This window comes from Hyla sarda, chromosome 1 (genome assembly GCF_029499605.1).
Source record: "Hyla sarda isolate aHylSar1 chromosome 1, aHylSar1.hap1, whole genome shotgun sequence".
Lineage (NCBI taxonomy): Eukaryota > Metazoa > Chordata > Amphibia > Anura > Hylidae > Hyla > Hyla sarda.
In genome coordinates this window covers 602,711,880-602,738,531 of record NC_079189.1, presented here as the reverse complement: position 1 = coordinate 602,738,531, position 26,652 = coordinate 602,711,880, and the positions used below count along the sequence as shown (strand labels likewise).

Genomic DNA, 26,652 nt, shown 5'->3' with positions numbered 1-26,652 from the left:
GATGGCCTGTCTGCAATGTACTATAAGAAATTCTCTCCTATTCTAGTTCCCCACCTAGTTAACCTTTATAATAACCTCTTTCAGGCCCCCTCTTTACCCCCTGAATACTTGGATGCCCTTATAACGGTGATCCCCAAACCCCAGAAGGACCCGTCCCTGGTCTCAAACTACCGCCCAATCTCCTTAATTAACCTGGATACGAAGATATTAACGTCTCTCCTGGCACGCAGACTGAACACTATACTGCCCCGTGTTATTCACGCTGACCAGGTGGGCTTTATACCGGGGAGACAAGCGGCGGACAATATTAGAAGGGTGCTGGGGGTGGTGCACTGGGCTTCCTCCACTTCTACTCCTGTTATGCTATTGGCCTTAGACATAGAAAAGGCCTTCGACTCAGTTCTCTGGCCATACCTTTGGGGGGTCCTCTCTAAAATGGGGTTCACTGGGCCGTTTGTACACCTCCTACACCTGCTGTACTCTAATCCTACGGCTTTTCTCAAACTCCCTACCTCCTCCCCTTCCCCGATTTTTATTAAGAGGGGCACTCGCCAGGGATGCCCGTTATCTCCTGCTCTCTTCGCCCTGGCGATGGAGCCCCTGGCGAGATCCCTACGAGCCTCTCCCACCGTGCTGGGGGTCACGATTAAGGACTCTACCCATAAACTTTGTTTGTTTGCCGATGACCTCCTTCTATCCCTGACACACCCCCTATCATCTCTACCTAACCTGTTTCGCCTACTCACAGACTTCTCGTCTTGCTCGGGTCTCCGGATTAGTCCATCTAAGTCTGAAACTCTCTATATACATGTTCCCCTCCATACACAACAGTTGATCTCCCTTAACTTTAACTTTCCTCCTCCAATGCCTGCCCTGTCCTATCTAGGTGTTCGTATAACTTCGGCGGTTGCTTCCCTCTACGGTGCGAACTACCCGCCCCTATACAAATCTATTCGACATGATATCCGCACTTGGGACAAACCATATTTATCGTGGATCGGAAGAATAAACACGGTTAAAATGGTGATTCTGCCTAAACTACTATACCTGTTTCGCACTCTTCCGGTTCCGGTCTCAACTGCGGATCTCAGGTCCCTTCAGTCCGATGTCTTTAAATTTGTATGGAAATCCGGGACCCCCCGCATAGCACGTAATGTAATGTACCTTCATAAGCGTTTAGGTGGTATGTCCGTCCCCAACTTTCAAAAATACTATTATGCTGCCAGACTAGGACAGATTGCCTGGTTCCTGACAGATGGCGATACCCCCATCTGGGTTCACCTCGAATCCTCCCTCATCTCTCCCCACTCCTTCTCTTCTCTAATGTGGTCTACTCAACCTGTCACTAAATACGTCCCTTACTCTGCTCTTCTCACTCTTCATTCCCTCTCCCTTTGGCGACTGGTCCGCTTTCGCTTTCACCTACAATCTTGCCCTCCTCCCCTCCTGCCCTTCCTCTGTAACCCTTTTTTCCCACCCGGTCTTGCTCATTCCTCATTCAGTTGGTGGACTTCACTATCCCTGACTACTGCCCATCAATTCCACACTCGAGGGGTTCTGATGACAAAGGAAGTGTTTGCTCTACAATTTCGCCCCCCACCCTCAGAACTCTTCCGAATGCATCAGATCTTTTCATTCCTACATTCTAATTTCCCTGCATGCACCATACCACAGTTGACTAGGTTTGAACGTCTTATGCAATATAGTCCTTCTAGACGAGGACTTCTAGCCATAATATATGGAATACTAAATTCTCCCCCACCCGACACTAAACTGTCGTTCATGACCCAATGGGAAGCTGACTTCCATATGGAACTGTCTCTGGAAGACTGGAGGGAATGTTGCGACACCTTGAGTAGAGGGAGCTGGCAGGTGTCCCTTACTGAGACGTCACTGAAAATATTACATAGGACGTATTATGTTCCCACGAGAATACATTCCATCTTCCCCTGTGCCTCTCCCTTATGCTTTAGGGGCTGCGCAGATAGGGGAACCATGCTTCATATATGGTGGACCTGTCCTCTCGTCAGAACATTCTGGACATCTGTTCTTTCTATTCTTCGCTCTGTTCTCTCTTTTCGCTGTCCCCTCCAACCTGCTTTTTGCCTCCTTAGCAGACGGCCACGCAGGATGCCCAACAGCCAATTTAGACTAGCGCAATTCATACTGCTGGCTGCGCGGATCCATATAGCAACATGCTGGAAAAGCCCAGTCCTGTCTATTGATAGAGTAATTGATAGAGTTAATAATATTCTGATCTTTGAAAAAATTAACGCGGTTCGCGCCGACATAATGGCCTCCTACGAGAAAGTCTGGTCTCCCTGGATATCATCCTCCTATTGCCCGGAGATTCGCCATACTTTGTCTCTAACGTAATCACTGACAACACCCGTTCTGTTTTATTACCCTGCTGTCTATTTTTATCCACACATGTCTGACCCATGGACTTGTTTATCCCCCTATTCCCTTTTATTCATTTGATTTTACCTCTTTGTTGATTCGGGCTGCGTCCCGATACTTTTGCTTTACCTTGGTATTGCTACCTTTTTGCCTATTACAATAAAATTGGTTGTTTGATACTAAAATGATACCCCTGATTATATATTTTTCTATTATTGTACCGCTTTAACAAAAATCTCAAACTTTAACAAAATTAGTGCATTTAAAATCCCTCTAGTTTGATGACCTTTAACTTTTTCATTTTTCCGTATAAGCGGCGGTATGAGAACTCCTTTTTTTGCGCCGTCATCTGTACTTTTTATTGGTACCACATTTGCATATATTAAACTTTGAATACATTTTTTTAAAAACTTTTTTTTTTTATATTCTGTGACCAAAAAGCAGCAATTTTGGACTTATTTTCTTTTTACGTTTACGTTATTCACCATACGGGAACAATAACATTATATTTTGATAGTTCGAACATTTACACTAGCTGTAACTAGCTCCTTTTATTCCCAAGGCAAGCCCCCCCCCCCCCATCTGACCCCTACAACGCCAATTTTTCCATATATATTTTTCCATATATATAGTTGTGTGTGAGGTGCAGACTTGCATCCGCTCTTGCGCCTCACACCGGCATTAAATAAAAATAAGGGGGAAGTCGGTCTGTCCCTGCTAGCCAGATACAGGGATAAATCTATGAAAATTTCACCTGCCCGCTGCCCGGAACTACATGTCCCGGGCGTCGGGCGATAGGATTTCCACATCGCTGATGTCCATAAAATACATTTTTTCCACACGATTTACACAACAAAAATGGGACACCATTCCTTTTTTTTTTTTTACTTTTCAAGTCGCACTTCACATAAATTACCATCCAGTGGACCCAAATTGAGTGTGTGGTAGATGAAAAGTCACAAAAAACGCACACATGTTTACTCCGCCAAATAAAATTGTTTAACAAACACAAACTTTTCCACATTCTGGTCATGAAATCTGCTTCTTTTGTGTGTGAGTTCTCTGGTGTTCAACAAGATGTGATTTCTGAGTAAAACATTTCCCACATTCTTGGCATGAAAATGGCTTCTCTCCTGTGTGAATTCTCACATGTCTATCAAGCTGTGATTTGAAAATAAAACATTTTCCACATTCCTGGCATGAAAATGGCTTCTTCTCTGTGTGATTTCTTGCATGGTTATCAAGTTCTGATTTGAGAATAAAACATTTTCCACATTCTGAGCATGAAAAGGGCTTCTCACATGTGTGAATTCCCTGATGTGCAATAAGATATGATTTCGTAGTAAAACATTTCCCACATTCTTGGCATGGAAATGGCTTCTCCCCCGTGTGAGTTCTCTGATGTGCAACAAGATATGATTTGATAGTAAAACATTTCCTACATTCTTGGCATGAAAATGGCTTCTCCCCTGTGTGAGTTCTCTGATGTCGAACAAGATGTGATTTGATAGTATAACATTTCCCACATGCTTGGCATGAAAATGGCTTCTCCCCTGTGTGAATTCTCACATGTCTATCAAGCTCTGATTTGAAAATAAAACATTTCCCACATTCTTGGCAGGAAAAAAGTTTCTTCCCTGTGTGAATTCTCGGATGCTCAACAAGATGTGACTTAACAGCCTGTGATGGATCAGTAGACAGGACGGGTATAACAGGATGAGATGACAGATCTTGTCTGTGAAGGGCTGAGGGTGTATCTGGGATAATGGAATGTTCTTCATATGTATCTTGTGTGATATCATCATCTGCTTTATAATATGAAGATATAAGATTCTCCTCTGATCTCCTGGTACAAGAATCTGTCAAGGATAAAACAGATTGTTATTTATCAATAATAGAACCTTAAACATTTTGCACATATGTACAGTCAGTCCCATGTCCAGTCAGTCACATGTCCAGTCAGTCCCATGTCCAGTCAGTCACATATATAGTTAGTGCTGAATTATTCCACGACATCATAGAATTTGACAATAGAAATTGACATCATAGAACATTCTCCCCATCTGATCTAATCATTTTCTGAACCCCAGATATGTCCCAATAACACTGATGGCACTACAAAGCCCAGCATGTTACACTGCAGGAAAGAATCTATTATATTTTCCTCTACTGTGTATGGCTGTGCCTCCAGCTGTTGCAATACTACAATTCACAGCATGTCCGGATAGCTGAAGGCTGTCCGGGCATGCTGAGAGTTGTAGATTTGCAACAGCTGAAGCCAGCGTGATTGGGAAACACTGGTGTATGAAGTCACCTTGTTTCTATTTTCCTTACATCTATCCTTGTAGCTCTTTCCAGCCTGACCACAGTGCTCTCTGCTGACACCTCTGTTCATGTCAGGAACTGTCCAGAGTAAGAGAAAATCCCTATAGCAAACCTATCCTGCTCTGGACAGTTCCTGACATGGACAGAGGCGTCAGCAGAGAGCACTGTGGACAGACTGGAAAGAACTACACAACTTCCTCTGGAGCATACAGCAGCTGATAAATACAGTGACCCCCCGACTTATGATGGCCCCGACATATGATCATTTCAACATATGATGGCCTCTCAGAGCCCATCGTATGTTGAAGGCAGCATCGACATATGATGGTGCTGTGTGTCGGGGCCATCATACAAACAGCTATCTGACAGCGCTGACAACTTCAGCAACTGACAGATAGTTGTATAATGTGCCCCGTTCTGCCTCCTGTTACTCACATGCTGTCCTGCTAACTCATACAGGCTTCCACTGTGAGCTCCGTGTAAGCCCCGCCCCCCAGTGCAGCCATAGCCAATAGCCTGCAGCATCTTGCTGCAGGCATCCAATGAGCTGCTGGCTGCCCTCCCCTTCCTTTCCTATAGAGCTGTAGTCGGCAGGATGGTAATGGAGGACATTCTGTCCCCCCTGAAGGTATTTAAAGAACTGTACAGTACTGTATGCGATGTCTCACATCACATACAGTACATATACACACTATACACCCCATACATCAATGTTTCCCTATCAGTGTGCCTCCAGCTGTGGCAAAACTACAACTCCCAGCATGCCCAGACAGTCAATGGCTGTACATGCATGCTGGGAGTTGTAGTTGTGCAACAGCTGGAGGCACCCTGGTTTGTTAAACCCTCCCCATACACTCCACATACAATGGTCATCCCAGAACCAATTAGCAGTTTCCCATAGAGATATGTATTCAACATACAATGGTTCCGAGGCCCCAGAACCAATTACCATTTTTATATAGACATATGTACTCGACATATGATGGTTTCAACATATGATGGTTCTCCTGGAACCAATTAATATCATATGTTGAGGGACCACTGTACTGGAAGGATTAAGATTTTTATATAGAAGAAATTTACAAATCTGTTTAACTTTCTGGCACCAGCTGATTAAAAAAAATATTGTTTTCCATCAGAGTACCTCTTTAATTTCGTAATGACCGGGTCAATTTTCATTTTTGCATTTTCGTTTTTTCCCCCCTCACCTTCAAAGAGCCAGAACACTTTATTTTTCTATCCACAGACCCATACGAGGGCTTGTTTTTTGAAAGACAAATTGTACTTTATGGTAACACAAAAGGTGTCATTACAAAGTGTACTGCGAAACTGGAAAAAAACTGCGGGTAAAAAAATAAGAGAAAAGAGAAATAATAATAATAATAATAATAATAAAGCATCCAAAAATTATATTTATTTTTTTAAACTTTTTTTTTTATAGAGCATGTTTTTTATTTTACCATTGTTAAAAAAAAAAATTATCAATTCATACTCCCCCAATTCTGACCTTCAATTGTCCAATTTTTTTATTTTTCACTCTACAGGTCCGTATGGAGGCTCATATTTTGTAGATGAGAATTTTTTGACAGATTTTTTTAATGCATTTCTTCAGCATTTTTGCATTTTTTGAGACAAGAAAAAATCCTCAATTTTAGAGTTTAATATTTCTTTTTGATTACTCCATATATATATAACATATTTTGATAATTCTGACATATTTCTTCTTTTGTTCATAGATTTAATTTGAAAAAAATTAAGTGCAGGTGATTAAAATTTTTATTAGGGGAGGGTCTTTTTCATATTTTTTTAACATTCGTTTATTTTATTAAATTTTTCCCCCCAAGTCTCTCAAAAGGGCATTTATAAGCAATCACTAGATTGCTTATACAGATCAGTGCTATGCTAGTTAGATCAGTTCTTTGCTGGCACAGCCTGCCTGAGGCAAACTATCGGTAGAATTACTATGGCAGGTACACGGCTGCCATAGTGACCGATCAGCGCCACAATCACATTGCAGGGATGCCAATCGGGCACCTGACACTTAGCCTTTTAAATGCCGCAATCAATTGTAGCATTTTTGTTTGCAGCATTTAAAGGCACAAATAACCAACATCAGCGGGATCACTGATGTCAGTCATTGTCAGAAAGTGCAGGGTGCTGATAGCAGCCGACACCCGCCATATATATTTTCTGTTAGAGCGCAGCTGTCATACATGTACAGGAGTCTGCATGACGTTGGCCTCTTGAATCAGTAAACCTGCTGTCAACAATTTTCTCATACCCCCAAACCCTAAAAACAGGAAGGGCGCAATCTATCAAATAATCCAAAAGATACTCTTCACTCCCTCTTTATATTCCACATACATTTTAGTGAAAAGTCTGAAACCCTGTTGATTTCCACAGGACAAGTGCCCCAACCTTCTGAACATCTGGTTCAGAAGGACTGGAGCAGTGGCTGCAATGTCACTGCCACGCTCCCTTATGACATCATGGCCACGCCCCTCCATTGATGTCTATAGGAGGGGGCTCCGTCCCTAGACATTTTATCCCCTATCCAAAGGATAAGATGTTTGATGGCGGGGATTCCGCTGCCAGGGACCCCCGCAATCTCGGCTGCGGCACCCCAAACATCCGGTGCACAGAAAAAAACTTCACTCCGTGCCGGATGACTGGCAATACAGAGCCGGAGGCTTGTGACATCACGCCCCCTCAATGCAGGTCTATGGGAGGGACTTGCATTGAGGGGGAATGGCCGTTACATCATGAGCCTCCGGTGCTTCACCAGATGCTCTAAACGAATGACGGGTGCAGCAGGGAGATCCGCTTCATGCAATCAGCAATTTTCCGACAAACGGTATTATTTGCTCATGTCTGTTATGATGGGCAGCAAATCTGCAGGAGGTCTAGCAGAACCGGAAGTATTACTTGGCGGACCACCTCCGACCATCTGTCTGCTAGGTCCTTATACTATGCTTATAGTACATGAATGGAGAAGGGGGTCCAGCTCTCAGATGAATCGCTGTTAAAACATAGCTTTTACTAAGTCATATTAAAACATGGAACAAAGGAAAACAAAAAAACTAATAGTGCGTTAAAAACAACACGCCGACGCATTTCGAGCCTATGACAAGCTCTTAGTCATGGCATGACTAAAAGCTTACCATAAGCTCGAAATGTGTCAGCATGCTGTTTTAACGCACTATTAGTTTTTTTTGTTTTGTTTGTTCCATGTTTTAATATGACTTAGTAAAAGATATGTTTTAACAGCGATTCATCTGAGAGCTGGACCCCCTTCTCCATTCATTTACTATACCTGGGAAGTGGCCCGCATAGTCCGTGCTCCAGAAATTGAATTCCCTCCTCCGAATGGCTGTGATACCTACACAAACGTCATCATGTTCTCCAAATTGGGGGCGCTGGCGGTATCTATCCCTATGAAGATTGAACAGCTCTGCAGCCAGGGCCTTCTCTCTGATATGTTCTCTATTTTATAATGCTCCGGTGGGAGATGGTGCGCCTGCTCATAGGTAATCTCACTTGCTCAGTTATATAGGATATGTCGGTGGGGTGGTGGGGGTTGACCCTTCATATCTTTTGGTCATGCCCGTTGATAGGGAGGTTTTGGGCTGAGGTTGGCCGATTGGTGATGGATTTGTTTGGGGTTGTACCTTTTGGACCCTATGATTTACCTCTTCCTCTTGTCTCTCTTCCTTCCTTGGGGTAGAAGGGTGTTACATTACTTCTACATGTCCTTTTAGAAGCTAAAACACTGATAGCTAAATTCTGGAAAAAGGTTAGCCCCCCTTCCCTGTTGGACCTAATAGCCAGGGAACAGGAAATTAGGTCTTTGGAGACCCTCACAGCCTCACTGAATAATACTATGGACTTATTTACCTCCATATGGGAACCCTGGGATCATTTGGAAGACGGACGGCCTTCCTGACCCCTTCCCATCCCTCTTTTGATCCCTTACTTCTTGTGCCCCCCTCCCCACCACCCTCTGCTGTCTGTTTTTGTTTGTCTTCTGTGTCCTCTAACAAAAGCCTATACTGCACTATATAAGCAAATAATTTTCCGGAGTGCTTCTTTAGGACATGTAGAGAACATCATGTACATCAGATTCAAGATGGAGGACACAGAGCAGATGAACCTTATAACTGTAGAAAGTGGTTCTTTATACAAAAGAAATCAGTGTACACATCAACAAACACTTAACACAGCGCCACCTATTGACTTCAATATACTTCAGACAACATTTAATCAATCTGCGGCTGTTGCTTATATTTCAACAAATCTGTTATGTTTTTATCTACATATAAAAGGAGCTTATAGTTCCTTAGTCAAAAAATTGGGAAAATACTTTTCACTTCTAAGTAGTGACAGCGGATGATGAGGAAATAAGCCTCAGCATTCAAACATTGTGCGAGAATTACCTGTTTACTAGAAACAGAGAACAAGTACATGAGATATAAGATGGAGGATACAGAGAAGACTGATGGAAAGTGGATAAGAATACCAGAGGAACCAGGAACATTGGATAAACATTCACATTTAACACAGCGCCACCTGCTGACTTCCAAATACATCCACCAACATATAAAAGATGATAATATGTCTTAGTCCCAAAATTGTAAAAAAAAAACATTTCCCTCATAATGACTGACAGCAGAAGATGATTCTACATCCATATTATAAGCTCACAGCATGTGTCATAGCCTATAACAGTGTCACAATTTTATCCAGATTTCATTCATATTTAGGTTAAATGGGGAATATACACAGAACAAAAAGTGACAGAACAGCCGTACACTAATTTTTTGATATTTTTGTTAATTCCCTGTGAAATTTCTTCCCTACATTTAGTGGTTACTACTCACCTTGGGGGTTACCTGTAGGAATGTCCTCCTTACACTGCTCATCACCGCTCACATCTTTCTCCTCCTCTTCTTCCTTTATGTCTGTAGCATTGATATAGTTCAGATCTTTCCCTGTAGGAATGTCCTCCTTATACTGCTCATCACCGCTTACATCTGTCTCTTCTTCTTCATCCTTTATGTCTGTAGCATTAATATAGTTCATATCTTTCCCTGTAGGAATGTCCTCCTTATACTGATCATCACCGCTCACATATGTCTCTTCTTCCTTTATGTCCGTAGCATTAATATAGTTCAGATCTTTACCCTGATCCATAAGCTGTAGAAGAAATATCATAAAAGTCATCAGGCAGTAGGAGAAGTCACTTACAATGTTTTAGGGTAAAAAAAGATTATTAAAGTGCAGCTGTCATTTTAGGTATCTTATCAGGATAAGCTGCCTTGTGCGTGTACATAACAAGTAGCACTGATTCTGGCCATTATACACAATAGCATTTATGGCATTTTTCTTCAGATTTCTGCTCTAGAGGCTTCATTTTTGATTTTTAGTTGTCCCTACCCTGGTGGGTGCAGCCTAGACTCTATGATGTCTCCCATACATTGCACACACAGAGAAGAGGATCCTATTTGGCCTACCTGGCAAGCAGCTACCCGCACCAGGACTACCCTCAGGGAGTGACCTTGTCGAGTCTAAGTACCCTCTAAGGTTCCTACCCTTTATCCCACTCCAGGATGTGCAAGCTGGAACTCTGCTGGTAGAAGTCCCCAGGACATTTTCCGTGAGTGGTCCTGGTGTCAGTAGCCATTTGCCAAGTGGGGCAGATGGTCCAAGTGGCAGGCACTGGGAATCAGGCAGAGGTGGGACTGTATGGAGGTGTTAGTAGTAGGCTGGAAGCGAGGTAGTGGAGTCAAGTTTAGGTAGAAAAGTGGCGGTAGACAACTAGGATAAGTGAAGAAAATATTAGAAACACATGCACTGGCTGATTAACCCTTAAAGGAGGGATCCATATTTTACCTTAATGACCAGTCTTTTTTTTATTTGACATGTGTCACTTTAAATGGTAATAAATTTAGAAAGTTTTTTCTGAGCAGAATTATTCGCAGATTGTTTTTTCGTGACATATTGTACATATAAGTGGTGCATTTTTGTTGACACATCCAGCATTATTTGTGAGTAACTCCAAAATATTGTGAAAAACTGGAAAATTTCTGGCTTTTTGTTCAATTATTTTTTATGGTGTTCACTGTGTGGTCAAAATCATGTTATATTTATTCTGTGGGTTGGTACGATTATGGCGATACCCATTTTATATGGCTTTTTATGTTCTTTATCCTTTTCTGAGCAAAATTCTTCTTTTCCCTTTTTTGTGTTATCATGTTCCGACAGCCGTGACTTTTTTGCAATACGTGCTGCCTTTTTAATCCTTTTTATTCCCCTATTTGTACAAAAATTGGCGAATTTTGCGCTTTTTTGTTTTTCTTTTTAGTGCGGGATCATTTACATTATAGCTTTATAGTACACGTCATTACGTGGCAATACCTAGTATGTGTATGATTTGTGTGTTTTTTGTTTTTGTTTTTTTACGATAATAAAGGGGCATTTATTTAACAAAAAAGAAACAGAGGAAGAAACAGAAGGAGGGATGTGGGCAGAAGACGGGACTTGTCATTGGGAAGGCAAAGCAGTGTCTGCAACCCAGCGGCAGTGAGTGTTGGGAGCAGCATATGCTGGCAGGGGCCGATCACTGGCATTACCCACAGGATTTAGATATAGAGGAGAATTTAATACATTTTGGGGCCCCCTGTTTCTAGGGGGCAGACCAGGAGCTTTGCAGTCTCTGTGTGTCTCTGCTCTCTAAATTCATCCCCCCATAATGGTAACCATTTCATTATCATGATGCCAAAACTGACATGACAGGAGGAGTTATCTGAGCCCCATAGATGTGCACCTTTCTCATTCCACAAGTATAAAGCATATAATACTGTAGGATAAAACAAGACTGAACACAAGAGCTTCACAGCCCTTCTACAGATCATAGGGAATATCTCCATCTACCTGATCCTGATCCTGTGGAAGAAGAGGACGGGGACACCTCTCTGCTGCTGTTCTCTTACTGGATCTGACTGTAGGGAACACATACAGAGACTGAATTCATTCTTTACATACAAATAATGAGAGGACGTGTGTATATAGTCATGTCTATTACCTGCTGATGTGAGGGGCTGCTGATCCTCCATCATCACCTGATCCTTGTACTGATCCTTGTGTCCTTCTACATACTCCCACTCCTCCATGGAGAAATAGACCGCCACGTCCTGACACCTTATAGGAACCTGGAGAGACCTCAGCACTGTTCTCTATATAAGGAATGTTACTTTATATTAGTTACATCCATTGGGACACAGACAGGCAGGTTAGTGAGATTAGGAAAGTACAGAAAATACCACAAAAATACAGAATAACCAAAGTTTTGAGCCTTGTGCATGGCAGATCTGCAGACATATGGACCTAAGTCTTTTTTCAGCCGTACTAACTATACAATATTAATACTAATAAAAATAATAATAATGGTGTATACATCACTATCACTAAACAGAAAGGTGTCAAAATGTATAATAAAATAAATTACACTGAGAATGACTCAAATATTATAATGTTGATACTCGGCAAAATAACTGAAAAACATCTACAAGAAAAACAAGGAAACCTCCAAGCAAAATATATAAAATATATAATTTATGGCCAAGGCCTTTTGCGTGCTGAACGTAAACCTACCTAAACTAAGCTACGACTGAAAGTGTAAGCGACACATACCCCTAACTCACCTAACCTGCCTCTAAAGGTGCAAGTAACATACCTACCTCACCTAATCTGCGGCTAGAGGTGTGCCCAGGCTGCCATCGGGGGTACTCCTTAAGAGGGCAAAACCCAGCATACATAGGGAACTAGCATAGTATTTAAACTTGAGGTAAGACAAGGGTCTCGACTGCCGAACTAGCACACGGACCATGGCCTACACAAACAGCCCTTAGTGAAGTACCAGTGGAACTAAGGACCCCCCCTGCCATTACCCTTACTCGCCAAGACGCCACTAATACTCCCTAAACACCATGTGCACATTCACCGTATTAACCTGTCAGGTAAGCTGATGAAAACAGGATCCTCCCACCACTAGACCACGTGGACCCCCACTAATAAACGCCCGTCATACACTGCTTGCATGTCAAAAGGGGCCAAACCCGACAAGCCATAGGAAAAAGTATGGACCATAACGATGATAAGAACCCCCACAGCCATATGAATAGGACATTACAAAAGTGCGCTGTGTGTGTAGACGTAACCAGTCCTACCGAAAAGAAGAGAGGCCTTGCTCAATCCTAGAGCCCACAGCAGTGATCGGTCCAGCTCCGCCCAAAGACCACAAAGGGAATTGTCGTGACCAATCCTGGATTATAACCACTGCTACAAGCCACTCGTTTACCTACATGACGGGACTGTAGAGTTTCTAACCCAACCTCAAAGCAACAATGGACCTACAAGAGAAAAGACCTCATAGTGAAAAGATGGGGAGATTGTGTAGAGGAGGGCACTGGCACTGGAAAAATCCAGAGTCTAACATGTTTACCCTGCAGATGCTAAAGAGATGAAGTTTTGGCTGGAAGAAGCCGTCATGATGGTCTGATCTGAATGGACAAGAAAAGGAAAGACAACGACGCTGATCAGTAAAGACGTGATTGTGAGTCCCTAAATGAAGTTTTAGTGTCAAACATATAAATTTTATTAAGATAGCAAATGGAATATCAATGCAGTACATATAAAACGTATCGGGATGCAACCCGAAACAAATACAGGTCATATTCTAGAATGAAGAACAATACAAATAAGAACAAATGTGGGTCTGGAGACAATATCGAAAACCTAATCAGCAAGGTGAAGAGAGGTAATAATATACGAACTCAACGCGGCAGCGCAACTAGGCTAGTGATAGGGAATAGCGTATATCAGGACAGAAAGAAGATGACTGCCAGGGCGACCAGGAAACAGTGGATAATGGGGGGCTCAATCTATCCAATACATAACATGGGTGCTCTACAAGTGTGCAAAAAAGCAATATAATCCAAACAAGAAAAACAGACCACACACTATTGTAGAGAGCACACCAATAATTTATAAGAATTCCATAATTTTATTAAGTACAAAAAAGGAAAAAAGGCACATATAAATTTAATACATGTACAAAATGGTGAACAAAGCTCTAAAACCAATTAAAAAGGCTCATTGAGAGCCACAACACAGTCCTAGCCAGGGGCCATGAACCCCCTCGGCTAGTAAGCCACCGTCCTGGAATATACAATGAACTTATGACAGGGCGACCACACTCTATTATAGTTATCAACAAGGTTCGACCTCATAGCATTAATCTTCTCCAAAATCATCATGGAATTGACCCTATCCACCACTCTATCTATGGACAGCATCGGAGACTTCCAGCTAGAGGCTATGTGGATTCGAGCCGCGAGCAAAATAAATTGCGCTAGACGGAACTGGCTGTTGGGCATCCTGCGTGGCCGCTTGCTAAGAAGACAAAAAGTAGGGTGGAGAGGACAGCGGAAGGTGAGAACTGACCGAAGAATAGTAAGGACAGAAGACCAAAAAGATTTAACTACACTGCACGTCCACCAAATGTGTAGCATGTCACCTAAAGAGTCACAACCCCTAAAACAATCAGGGGAAGATAGGGGGAAAGATGGCGTGTAGTCGTGTCGGTACATAGTAGGCCCTGTGGAGGATCTTCAATGAGGTCTCTGTAAGAGAAACCTGCCAACTGCCCCTTCTCAGTATGTCACAGCAGTCCTGCCAAGTGTGAAAGTCGGCCTCCCACTGTAGCATGAATGGTAATTTAATGTCCAGGGCATTTAACATGTGATAAATAATGGAGTGTAAAGCATAAGGTGCTCAAATCTGGTCAGAACAGGGATAGTGCATGCAGGGAATACAGATTGTAAGTACGAGAATACCTGACGAACACGAAGGTGTTCCGATATCGGGGGTTGATATTGGTCCCTAAACTCGGTCAGGGAGAGCATCTTTCCATGTATATGAAATTTATTGGCAACAGTGAGGTTGTGATCAACCCACCAGGAGAAGTTCGACAGGTCCACCCCTGGTAAGAAGAAAGGGTTTCAAAGAAGAGGAGTGAGGGAGGAAGAGCCAGATTGTAGATGAAAGCGGAAATGTACCAGTCGCCAAAGAGACAGGGAATGGAGAGTAAGCCGCACAGAATACGGGACATATTTAGCAACCGGGAGCGTAGACCACATTAGGGATGGGAAAGAGTATGGAGCTATAAGGGAGGACTCTAGGTGCACCCACAGCAGGACTTCCCCCTCCGCCAGAAACCACGCCAATTGGTCCAGTCTAGCAGAGTAATAATATTTCTGAAAGTTGGACACCGATAACCCACCCAACCTTTTATGGTAATGCATAGTAGAACGTGCAATGCGGGGAGTTTTAGATTTCCAGATAAACTTGAATACATCAGTCTGCAGAGACTTGATATCAGCCATCAAGACAGGAACCGGCAGGGCACGAAACAGGTAAAGCAGTCTGGCTAAAACCACCATCTTCACAGTCTGTACCCTGCCGATCCATGACAGATGAGGTAAATCCCATGTGTGAAGATCTCGTCTAATGGACCTAAAAGCTAAGGGATAATTGGCCCCATACAAGGAAGCAATCTCGGGAGTAAGGCGTATTCCAAGGTAGGAGAGAGTGGGGGGTAGGGTCTGGAAAGTCAAAGTTTAAAGAGATCAGTTTTTGGGTGTGGGTAGGAGTACCCAGGTAAATCGTTTCAGATTTGGAGGTGTTGACTTGCAGGCCCGAGAGAGAAGAGAAATCAGTAAGAACATTGAAAAGGTTGGGTAAAGAAGACAAGGGGTGAGTCAGTGATAGTAAGAGGTCGTCGGCGAAGAGGCTCAGTTTGTGTGTCGTGGGACCAATGGGAACATCCATAATTTCGGAGGTGCCTCGAATGAGGGTCGCCAGGGGCTCTATAGCCAAAGAAAATAGTGCTGGGGATAATGGGCACCCCTGGCGAGTGCCCCTTCTAATAGGGATAGGTGTGGGACATGACGTTGGTAGTTTTAGATATGCAGAGGGGGTGGAGTACAGTAATTTTACGATGTGAAGAAAGTGTCCAGTGAATCCAAAAGATCCCAGTACTCCCCAGAGATAGGTCCATGAGACACTATCGAAAGCTTTTTCGATGTCTAAAGCTAACAACATTAAAGGGGAGGAGGTAGATGAGGCCCAGTGGAGTACACCCAATACCTTACGAATGTTATCAGCAGCCTGTCTACCAGGTATGAAGCCGACCTGATCGGCGTGGATAAGACGGGGCAGGAATCTATTGAGCCTATGTGCTAGAATGGAGGTCAATATTTTAGTGTCAAGGTTAATGAGGGAAATGGGACGATAATTAGAAACTATAGAAGGATCTTTGGAGGGTTTAGGTATAACTGTTATCAGAGGGTCCAGATATTCTGAGGGTAAATGTGACGCCCGAAATAGCCTTTAAATAACGAAACCAGGTGGGGTATGAGATTGATGAAAACTTTTTATAGTAGATGGCCGACAGGCCATCCGGGCCAGGGGCTTTACCTAGTTTCAAAGAAGCTATGGTGTCAGAGACTTCCTCGTAAGTGAATGGAGCGTTCAGGAATTCTCTGTCTGCTTCAGCAAGGGAAGGGAGATGGAGAGAGTGGAGAAAGGAAAGTAAGCGGGAAGAGAGAGCAGGCGACTGGTTAGGAGCAGAGTATAGTTTAGAATAGAAAGAGTGGAAAGCTTCGTAGATGCGGTCTGGATGTGATGTCCTTGAACCAGGGTGCGACTGGATCGCGTGAACATAGTTAAGCCTCTGACGTTGCCGCAACATATTGGCTAGCAATTTGTCAGGCTTGTTGGCATAACGGTAGTAGGAAGCCTTAGTCCATCGCAGGGCTTTTACGACCCTGTGTGACAACACAGCATCCAGCCGCAGCCTGGTGTCTCTAATGACCTGATGAAGATAGAGGGATGGGTTTTGCTGGTGAGCTAAGGAGAGACGCGCTAATTTGTCCTGTAATGTGGTCTGATGCCTGTCTCGGTCTCTTTTCATTTTGAATGCCAAAGAGATAAGTCTTCCTCTAATAAATGCTTTGTGAGCGGACCACACCCAAATCGGATCAGAACTAGGGGAGACATTGATGGAAAAATAGGATGTCAGATCCTCCACTAAAGATTGTTTAACCATGGGGTTAGTCAGCATGGACTCATTGAGTCGCCATTTGAATGGAGTGATGGGTCCGCCAACAAAGTCCAATTCTGAGTACACAATGTCATGATCAGACCATGGTGTGGTGATGTGTCTAGTATAAAGCATATTAGGGAGGGAGGGTGTGTTCAAAAGCATCCAGTCTATTCTTGTGTAATGCTTCTGCGAAGGGGAGTAGTATGTGTACCCCCTAGATTGGCCGTTGCGCTCCCGCCATGCATCTACAAGTTGTAGGGACTGAAAGGCAGCGGAAAGGCGCTGTTGAAGAGCCCTAGATCTGGAGAGTGGGGCAGGGGAGGATCTGTCCAGGACCCCATTATATACAAAGTTAAAGTCACCGGCCCACAGTAGGATATCATAAGTGTAAGATAGCAGAAGGGAGCACAGAGAGAGAAAACAAGGGATAGGAGCAGAAGTAGGATTATAGGAGTTAAGCAAGCAAACCTGCTTACCGTACAGGGAGCCCAACAGCAGCACGTATCTACCCTCCTCATCGTGAAGAACTCGTTGTACTTCTAGAGGGAAAGAATTATGGAGACATATCATTACACCCCTGCACTTTGATAGAAAGGAAGAAACATGTATTCTAGAGTATTGTGGATGTATATGTGCTGGTCGAGAAGAAGTGGTGAAATGGTCTCCTGAATTTAGACAATATCAGGTCTATGTCTCTGGTATTCTCAAAAAGCCTTTTTCCTCTTAAGAGGGGAATTAAATCCCCTGACATTATGGGACAAAATGCGACACATATAACATAGGATAGCAATTAGCAAATATAGCAGTACCGCCAGCACATCGAGCTCTGTGGAGAATCACAAACCCACAAACAAACATAAAACAAAACACACAAAGAACATAAACTGGAACCGGAGTGTTCATCGGGAAAGCAAAGTCACTTATTAGGGTGACTTCACATACTTCCATCCTCAGGAGAGGTCGTAGGGCACAACAATACAATCCCACCAGCCTCCGGAAAAGAGGCGAGTCCAACTAATGGAGAAAGAAGAGTCCCAAATGTCCCGTACAGTGTAAATGTCAGCTGGGTTCCCGAGGCGTCGCTGGAACCTACTCGGCGGAGATGGCACCTTCGTCCACGTCCTGGTCGGTCTGGGGTTCCTCTGGGGCAGAGCAGTTGAGGGCTGAGGAGTGGGAGCAACCCAGCTAATCCCTTCTTTGGTCAGGGCATCCTGAGCCTCCGACAAGGAGCGGACCTGGTAAGTGTGGCCTTTAATCTGATAGATTAGGGAGAAAGGAAACCCCCACTTGTATTTCACGCCGTCACGGGAGAGGGCAAGCGTAATATGGCGGAAAGAGCGGCGTCTTTCAAGGGTCGAGGGCGATAGGTCTGAGAATAAACGGACCTCGGCAGGCATACCAGGTAAGGCTGGGAGGTTTTGGGCTGCAAACAATAGTGGATCCCTCACCTCTGGGTAGTGCAGTCGGAGTATCACGTCCCTAGGGATATCAGGGGACCTCGGTCTGCCGAGCACCCTGTGTATACGGTCCATGCATAGAATCTCAGGCTAGTATTGTGGGAGCAGTGCTTGAAACATGGCGTCTACCGCAGACTTAAGATTCGTCTCAGATTCAGGTAGGCCACGAATGCGAATGTTCGCCCGCCTAGACTGGTTCTCTAGATCTTCCATTTTTAGTTCTAGGGATTCAAGCTTGACCGCCTGGGCTTCAATATCTTTACGGTCGGTTTCGGCTGTATCAGCTAGGTTGTCCAGCTTGTTCTCATTGTCCGAGACCCTTTGGCCTAGGTCCTGCAGTTGGGCGGAGAAGTCAGAGACAGCCTTCTGTAGTTCTGTCTGGAACATCTGCTTAATCTGGCGGAACATATCAGCTGTAGACATTTGCTCTGGAGCGATCTTCTCCTCCCCCTCAGACACCATCTCAGGACAGAGCGGGGATGCGGCCGCCGCCATATTGGGTCGGGGTGAGGTTCTGAAAAAGTCCGGAATGGACTGGGAAAGCCTCCGGGAAAGCTTGCTGTTTCTCTTCTGAGTGGACCGGGGCATATCAGACGGTAGTACAGGTTGGGTTTACCGCTGTAGGAGCCCTCAGGGCGCTAAGAGAGGCTTTTTAAGGTGAGACCGGCACGGAGCTCACATCACAGGCGTCTCTTCCGGTGAGCTGCGTGCATGCGCCCTCCCTAAATGTAATTTTATGGCTATGTTCACACCTGCGTATTTTCTGCTGCAGATTTGCTTTAGTAGATTTTGCTGCCCACTGACTTTAAGCGGTAGGAAAATCTGCTAAGCAAATCTCCAGCAGAAAATACGCAGGTGTGAATGTACCCTTAATCACTTATGGAGTCCAACTCCAAGGTTTAGGCTAGGTTCAGACTACGAAATCTCCGGGCAGAAAATTTCCGCCCAGAGATTCCGAGTGCGGCCAGCGCTGACTGAATCAGTCGGCGCTAGGACCGCGTGGACACTGCAGTCTCCAATAGACTGCAATGTGTTCCGCACGAATTTCCGCCTGAAGAAAGAGCAACGCCATTCTTCAGGTGGAAATTTCCAAGCGGATTTTCCGTTCACAAATTCCTCTTCACAAATTTTGAAGTGCGAATTTTTGAACGGAAACCCATTCACTACACTATACATTTTAGCAAGCGGAATTTCCGCCTGCAATTTCAAAGCGGAATTGCAGGCGGAAATTCCGTAGTCTGAACCTAGCCTTAGATGTTCAAATCAGGGCTGAAGATTTATTGCACCAAATAACATAAAATGCTTTGTTTTATGGTGCAATAAATCTTCAGCCCCGATTTGAGTCGTGCTGTTACTTTCTTTGTCTTTCGGTACTGTGTACAACTGTATCTACCGCTATATGGTTCTGTATACAATTAATAATATGGTTTACAGATACTGTGTACAGCTGGTATCTACCTCTGTATGGTCCTGTATATAATCACTTATATGATATACAGATCGTGTGTACAGCTGGTATATACCACTATATGGTTCTGTATATAATCACATGGTATACAGAGCCCATGTACAGCTGGTACAGTATATACCACTATATGGTCCTGTATATAATCACTTATATGGTATATAGATCCTGTGTACAGCCGTTATCTATCACTGTATGGTGAATATATTTGGAAATATAGTCTTTTGTATAGTTTATTTTATTCAGTAACAAATATAGTGTTATTAGTCAGTGGTAATGTGGTGTGGTTAAGGACGTGACTGGGGTGTGGTTAGGGGCATAGCTTGGGCAATGCGTTCTAGCCCTCAGTCTTTTGCAGACCTAGCAACGCCCCACAGTGCATCCCACCTGAAACCGTGACAGGCATAACAGGTATACAGCTGGCTATGTGTTGTGATGTTATTGCTCTGAAAAACGTGTCAGCAACAATAAGTGAGCGGTATATCCCACCTGAAAACAAGACGGGCATGCCATGTATACAGCCGCCCATGTGTCCTGCTGCTATTGCTCTGAAAACGTGTCAGAAACAATAGGTCATCTAGTGTACTCCCCTGCGGACGTGGCAGGCAAGCAGAGTATTTAATAGCGTCTATAAGGATGTGCTGCGAGTGGATCATGATTAATTGCTTGACAATGTGTAAATGCACATGATGTGATAAAATATGTAATGAATAATGACCTGTAATTACCCTGCAATAACCATGCCCAAGTGAACCAATGAGATGCGTCAATGGTGGAAAATAACGAAACTTGCCGTAACGCAAGAGTAAAATAAACGGTAACAACGCTCAGGCGCCACAGTAACGAAGCTGTAAGACCCGTGTACGTAATAACCGTATGTGCCGGAAGAAATCTAAAAGTGACGTGTGTACAAGAACCGGAGCTGGAGACCCGTGTAATGACCGCGTTAAGGTAACGAGTAGTAACAACATTTACTTCACCAAAGCTAAAGTAACTTATACATGTAACAACGGTAAAATAACCTGCGACGCACGGACGCTAAAGTAACATGTGAAAACCAACTCTAAATTAGTAATCGCCAAACACCTGCTTAAAGGTAACGTGACATGGCAAGAACATGATAGGTACGTATTAGGGATACCATGTTTTTAAGACTGAGTACGAGTACCGATACTTTTTTTTTTTAAAGTACTCGCCGATACCAATTACTGATACTTTTTTCTATGTCATTTGACTGGAAAAAGAGGTGTGTTTTTTTTAAGTTTTTATTAGAGGAAGGGCTTTTTTTTATATTTAAAAAAAAGATTTCATTTTATTTAAAAGAGATGAGGGGTGTTTCAAACTTTTATTAGGGAAGGGGTTAATTCACATAATGAAGCTGGAAGGAAATTGCTGCGAGCTGGGGAGTGAAGGGCATTACCGTTCGATCCTTCCCGCTCGCTATAATGTGGTCAGTGGGGGTCCCAGCAATGAGACCCTGACTAATCAAAATGTTTGACACATTTCTTTAACCCCTTAAGGACCAGACCAATTTTATTTTTGCATTTTCGTTTTTTCCTCCTCGCCTTCTAAAAATCATAACTCTTATATTTCCCTCCACAGACCCATATGAGGGCTTGTTTTTTGCCTCACCAATTGTACTTTGCAATTACATCACTTATTTTACCATAAAATGTACGGCGCAACCAAACAAATATTATTTATATGGGAAAATTGAAAAGAAAACCGCAATTTAGCACATTTTGGAAGGTTTTGTTTTCCCGCTGTACACTTTCCGGTAAAAATGACATGTTTTCTTTATTCTGTGGGTCAATACGATTAAAATGATACCCATGATTATATTCTTTTCTATAATTGTATCGCAAATTAGTATGTTTGAAATTGCCCTATTTTGACCACGTATAACTTTCTCATTTTTCTGTATATGGGGCGATATGAGGGCTCATTTTTTGCGCCATGATCTGTAGTTTTTATCAGTATCCCTTTTGCTTAGGTTTTACTTTTTATGAATTTTTTTGGGAATAAAATGTGACAAAAAAGCAGCAATTTTTTTACGTTTACGCCGTTCACCGTACGGGATAATTAACAATATATTTTAATAGTTCAGACTTTTACGCACGCGGCAATACCAAATATGTGTATTAATTATTTTTTTTACGCTTTTTTGGGGGTAAAATGGGAAAACGGACATTTTACTTTTTTATTGGGGGAGGGGATTTTACAAATTTTTTTACTTTTTTATTTTACTTTTTTATTTTATTTTATTTTTTTTACACTTTTTATGTCCCCATAGGGAACTATTCATTGCAATCAGTTGATTGCTGATACTGTGCAGTGCTATGTATAGGACACAGCACTGATCAGTATTATCGGTCATCTTCTGCTCTGGTCTGCTCGATCTCAGACCAGAATAGGAGACCCCGGGAGACGGCCGGAGCAAGGTGAGGGAACCTCCGGCCGCCATGCTGGATGATCGGATCCCAGCGGCATGGATGTGTATGGGACACGCCCCCTCCCACAGACATAAATGTAGGGGGCGTGTCGTGACATCACGAGGGGGGTGTAGTCGTGACAGACACTCCTGCAGGAACCTGGCGTTTGTTTAGAATGTCGGGTGCTGCAGGAGATAGCGTTGGGGCCCCAGCAGCAGGAGACCCATGATCAGACATCTTCCCTATCCTTTGGAGTACCCCTTTAATGACACACAGCGTACATGTACACCCTGGTTACATTCCGGGTGTATGAAGCGAGATTACAAGCTGAGTGCGCTTCATACCCTATAAGCAGATGTGTTATTGCTAATGCCGCACATCAGCGCGATCGCTGACCGCCATTAACCCTTTGATGATACCGAAGACAAAGTTGATTTAACCCCTTAAAGGGGTATTCCAGGCAAAACCTTTTTTTTATATATATATCAACTGGCTCCGGAAAGTTAAACAGATTTGTAAATTACTTCTATTAACCCCTTAAGAACCAAGGACGTTCTGGAACGTCCCGCACCCTGGGCTTTAAGGACCAAGGACGTTCCAGAACATCCTGGTGTTTCTCCGGTCTCTGCCGCACGCCGGGCAGAGATTGGAACGGCATGTCTGAAATCGTTCAGCAGGCATGCCGTGCAAATGTCTAGGGGGGGCCCGGGACCCTCGCATGTCGGCGATCGCCGGAGATCGCTTGCAAAATCACGCAAGCAATCTTCGGCGATTCAGGTCTTTCGGGTCACTTGTGACCCGATGACCCGGTAATAAATGGGGATCGGCGGTGTATAATTCACCGCCAATCACCTGCCGTTGCTGGGGAGCGGTGACAATACTGTCACTTCCCCAGCAATGCTGCTATTGCAGGGCGATCGTCCAGCCAATAGCAGTGCGGCAGAGGAGGGGTTAGCGGTCCCTTCCTGCTGCTGCACCCGCTCTCTGTGTTCAGTTAGCGGGTGCAGCAGTGAGGAGAAGACCGTGGATCCCCCCTCGGAGCTCCGGAGCCCCCTCAGGAGCCTTAGAATAGGGACAGCGGATTGCAGGGACAGGTAGGATTTAATTAAGTAAAAAAAGTTTTTAAAAAGTTAAAAAAAAGTTTTAAAAAAAAAGTCCCCCCCCCCCGACCTCCTAATAGGTCCCCAAGGGTCCTATTAGGGTCTGATCCCTGACCCCTGGTCCTATTAGGGGTTCAGGGAGCTGCGTTTGCCATCCATTATTTTTTGTTTTGGCCGCAGCTTTTTTTTTTTCTATTACTGTTATTACACTTTTTACACCAAGCACCAGACAGTACATACTTCCTACCCCCCCCCCCCCCCCCTTGCACACACACCCTCATTTTTTTCATCCCCATCTTTTTCATCAAATTTTGGGATTTTTCACCAAGAAAGGATGCAAGTTACCACAAAATTTTACCACTATGTTAAAGTAGAATATGTCACGAAAAAACAATCTCGGAATCAGAATGATAACTAAAAGCATTCCAGAGTTATTAATGTTTAAAGTGACAGTGGTCAGATGTGCAAAAAACGCTCTGGTCCTAAGGTGTAAAATGGCTGGGTCCTTAAGGGGTTAAAAAAACCTTAATCCTTCCAATAGTTATTAGCTTCTGAAGTTTTCTGTCTAACTGCTCAATGATGATGTCACATCCCGGGACGTGAGTCATCAGAGAGCAGTTAGACAGAAAACAACAACTCAACTTCAGAAGCTAATAACTATTGGAAGGATTAAGATTTTTAATAGAAGTAATTTACAAATCTGTTTAACTTTCAGGAGCCAGTTGATATATAAAAAAAGTTTTGGCCTGGAATACCCCTTTAAGGATCAGGGGGGTTTCCGTTTTTGCACTTAAATTTTTTCCTCTTTACCTTTAAAAAGCATAACTCTTTCAATTTTGCACCTAAAATTTCATATGAGGGCTTATTTTTTGCATCACCAATTCTACTTTGTAATGACGTCAGTCATTTTACCCAAAAATCTACAGCGAAACGAAAAACAACATCATTGTGAGACAAAATTGAAAAAAAGCGCCATTTTGTAACTTTTGGGGGCTTCCGTTTCTACATAGTACATTTTTCGGTAAAAATGACACCTTATCATTATTCTGTAGGTCCATACAATTAAAATGATCCCCTACTTATATAGGTTTGATTTTGTCGTACCTCTGGAAAAAATCATAACTACATGCAGGAAAATGTATACGTTTAAAAATGTCATCTTCTGACCCCTATAACTTTTTTATTTTTCAGTGTAATTTTTTTGCGCTGTGATCTGAAGTTTTTAACGGTACCATTTTTTGCATTGATCGGACTTATTGATCGCTTAATTCATTTTTTCATGATATAAAAAGTTACCAAAAATGCACTATTTTGGACTTTGGAATTTTTTTGCGCGTACGCCATTGACCGTGCGGTTTAATTAATGATATTTTTATAGTTCGGACATTTCTGCACGCGGCGATACCATATATGTTTATTTTTATTTACACAGGTTTTTTTTATGGGAAAAGGGGGGTGATTCCAACTTTTATTAGGGAAGGGGTTAAATGATCTTTCTCATAGGAAACCAGTGATCGATGATTCTGCCGCTTGACTGCTCATACCTGGATCTCAGGCACTGAGCAGTCATTCGGCAATTGGACACCAGGAGGCAGGTAGGGGCCCTCCTGCTGTGTCACAGCTGTTCGGGATGCTGCGATTTCGCCGCGGACATCCCGAACAGCTCCCTGAGCCGCGCGCTATTAGCCACGGGTCCCCCGTGGCCCCGCGTTATAGAACGGGAGCGGACTCAGGGCGTACAGGTATGCCCTTGGTCCTTAACAGGTTAAACCTTTTGGCTGTCCAGGCATGCTGGGAGTTGTAGTTTTGCAACAGCTGGAGGCACCCTGGTTGGTAAACACTGATCTAAATACAGTGGTCCCTCAACATACGATGGGAATCCGTTCCAAATGAACCATCGTTTGTTGAAACCATCGCATGTTGAGGGATCCGTGCAATGTAAAGTATAGGAAGCTATACTCACCTGTCCCCGCCGCTCCGGACCGTCACCGCTGCCCTGGATGTCGCCGTCCATCGTTGTCACCGCGTCCCCGATGCTCCGGACGTCTTCTTCCCCGGGATTCTCTCTTTCCGTCGCCGTCATCACGTCACTACGCACGCCGCTCATATTGGATGACGGGAGGGCATGCATGGCGATGTGATGACGACAAAGGAGAGCGCCGGCGATGGAGGGGATCCTGAAGAAGACGCGCCGGACAGGTAGGAGACCATCACAGGAGCACACGGGGCACCGTAAACGGCTATCCGGTGGCAGCTGAAGCAGTCAGCGCTGCCGGATAGACGTTTATGCGATGGCCCCGACATACAAAAGCATCGTATGTTGATGCTGCCTTCAATATGACCTCTGAGAGACCATTGTATGCTGAAATTATCGTATATTGGGGCCATCGTAGGTCGGGGGGGTCACTGTACACTGATGCCGTTAGCTCAGGGGGCTGATAGGGAATTTCTGCTGCCAAAAAACAAGCGCAAAAAATAAGTCCTCATATGGGTCTGTAAGAGGGAAAATAAAAGCGTCATTAGAGGGCGAGGAGGAAACCAAATGCAAATACACCGAGTCATTAAAGGGTTAATGGTAACAATGGAGGAATCGCTGCTGTTTACATCCACAAATACAAAGTAAATAAAAGTTCTTCAATAATTTCTATGTCCCCGTAATGACGTCACCGAGAACTGCGACTCCTCCTGATGACATCACAATCCTCATATATATATATATACACTACATACCTCCACCGCAGACTGTACAGAGCCGTGTACTTACCCTGTGCTTACACCACCTGCCATGATGTCACAGTCATGTGATCAGTCACATGGAGAAAGAGGAGGAGGAGTCACATGATCAGGGGCTGCTGCTCTAGGCTCATCTGCTCAGTGTATGCAGGACTCTGCTGTGCTGGTTGTGATCGCTGCTGGATGAGCTGAAGTTATGTGTATGCAGCAGAGCTGTGTGTGTGTGTGTGATGTGCGTGGTGCAGAGCTGTGTATGTGTGTGTTATATATGTCTGCAGCAGAGCTGTGTGTAATGTGCATGTAGCTGAGCTGTATGTGTACACAGTAGAGCTGTATATGTGTAATGTACATGTAGCTGAGCTGTATGTGTACACAGTAGAGCTGTATATGTGTAATGTACATGTAGCTGAGCTGTATGTGTACACAGTAGAGCTGTATATGTGTAATGTACATGTAGCTGAGCTGTATGTGTACACAGTAGTGCTGTATATGTGTAATGTGCATGTAGCTGAGCTGTATGCGTACACAGTAGAGCTGTATATGTGTAATGTACATGTAGCTGAGCTGTATGTGTACA

General features: G+C 43.7%; 1 protein-coding gene across 4 annotated transcripts; it reads right to left on the bottom strand.

Moving 5' to 3' along the window:
* Positions 1 to 3,037: 3,037 nt before the first annotated feature.
* Positions 3,038 to 26,150, bottom strand: LOC130297023 (oocyte zinc finger protein XlCOF7.1-like). Of its 4 annotated transcripts, none has more exons than XM_056549179.1 (5): positions 25,306 to 25,668; positions 11,807 to 11,957; positions 11,656 to 11,723; positions 9,603 to 9,918; positions 3,038 to 4,259 (listed from the first exon to the last, which is right to left on the bottom strand). In XM_056549179.1, the coding sequence occupies exons 1-5, from the start codon at positions 25,471 to 25,473 to the stop codon at positions 3,430 to 3,432; spliced, it is 1,533 nt and encodes a 510-aa protein (XP_056405154.1). In that variant the 5' UTR covers positions 25,474 to 25,668; the 3' UTR covers positions 3,038 to 3,429. The 4 variants fall into 4 exon arrangements, with proteins under 4 accessions (XP_056405154.1, XP_056405164.1, XP_056405173.1 ...); XM_056549189.1 differs by lacking the exon at positions 25,306 to 25,668 and adding an exon at positions 17,365 to 17,537 and having other exon boundaries at positions 3,039 to 4,259; XM_056549198.1 differs by lacking the exon at positions 25,306 to 25,668 and adding an exon at positions 26,107 to 26,150 and having other exon boundaries at positions 3,040 to 4,259.
* Positions 26,151 to 26,652: the final 502 nt, after the last annotated feature.

What these genes read in the sequence shown, in the direction of transcription:
- LOC130297023 (XM_056549179.1), bottom strand. Translation starts at nt 25,473, where the DNA reads ATGCATGCCCTCCCGTCATCCAATATGAGCGGCGTGCGTAGTGACGTG. An exon ending in GTCCGGAGCGGCGGGGACAG is followed by an intron (nt 11,958 to 25,305) that starts GTGAGTATAGCT and finishes TTCCTTATATAG; the next exon opens with AGAACAGTGCTGAGGTCTCT. An exon ending in TTCCACAGGATCAGGATCAG is followed by an intron (nt 9,919 to 11,655) that starts GTAGATGGAGAT and finishes TTTCTTCTACAG; the next exon opens with CTTATGGATCAGGGTAAAGA.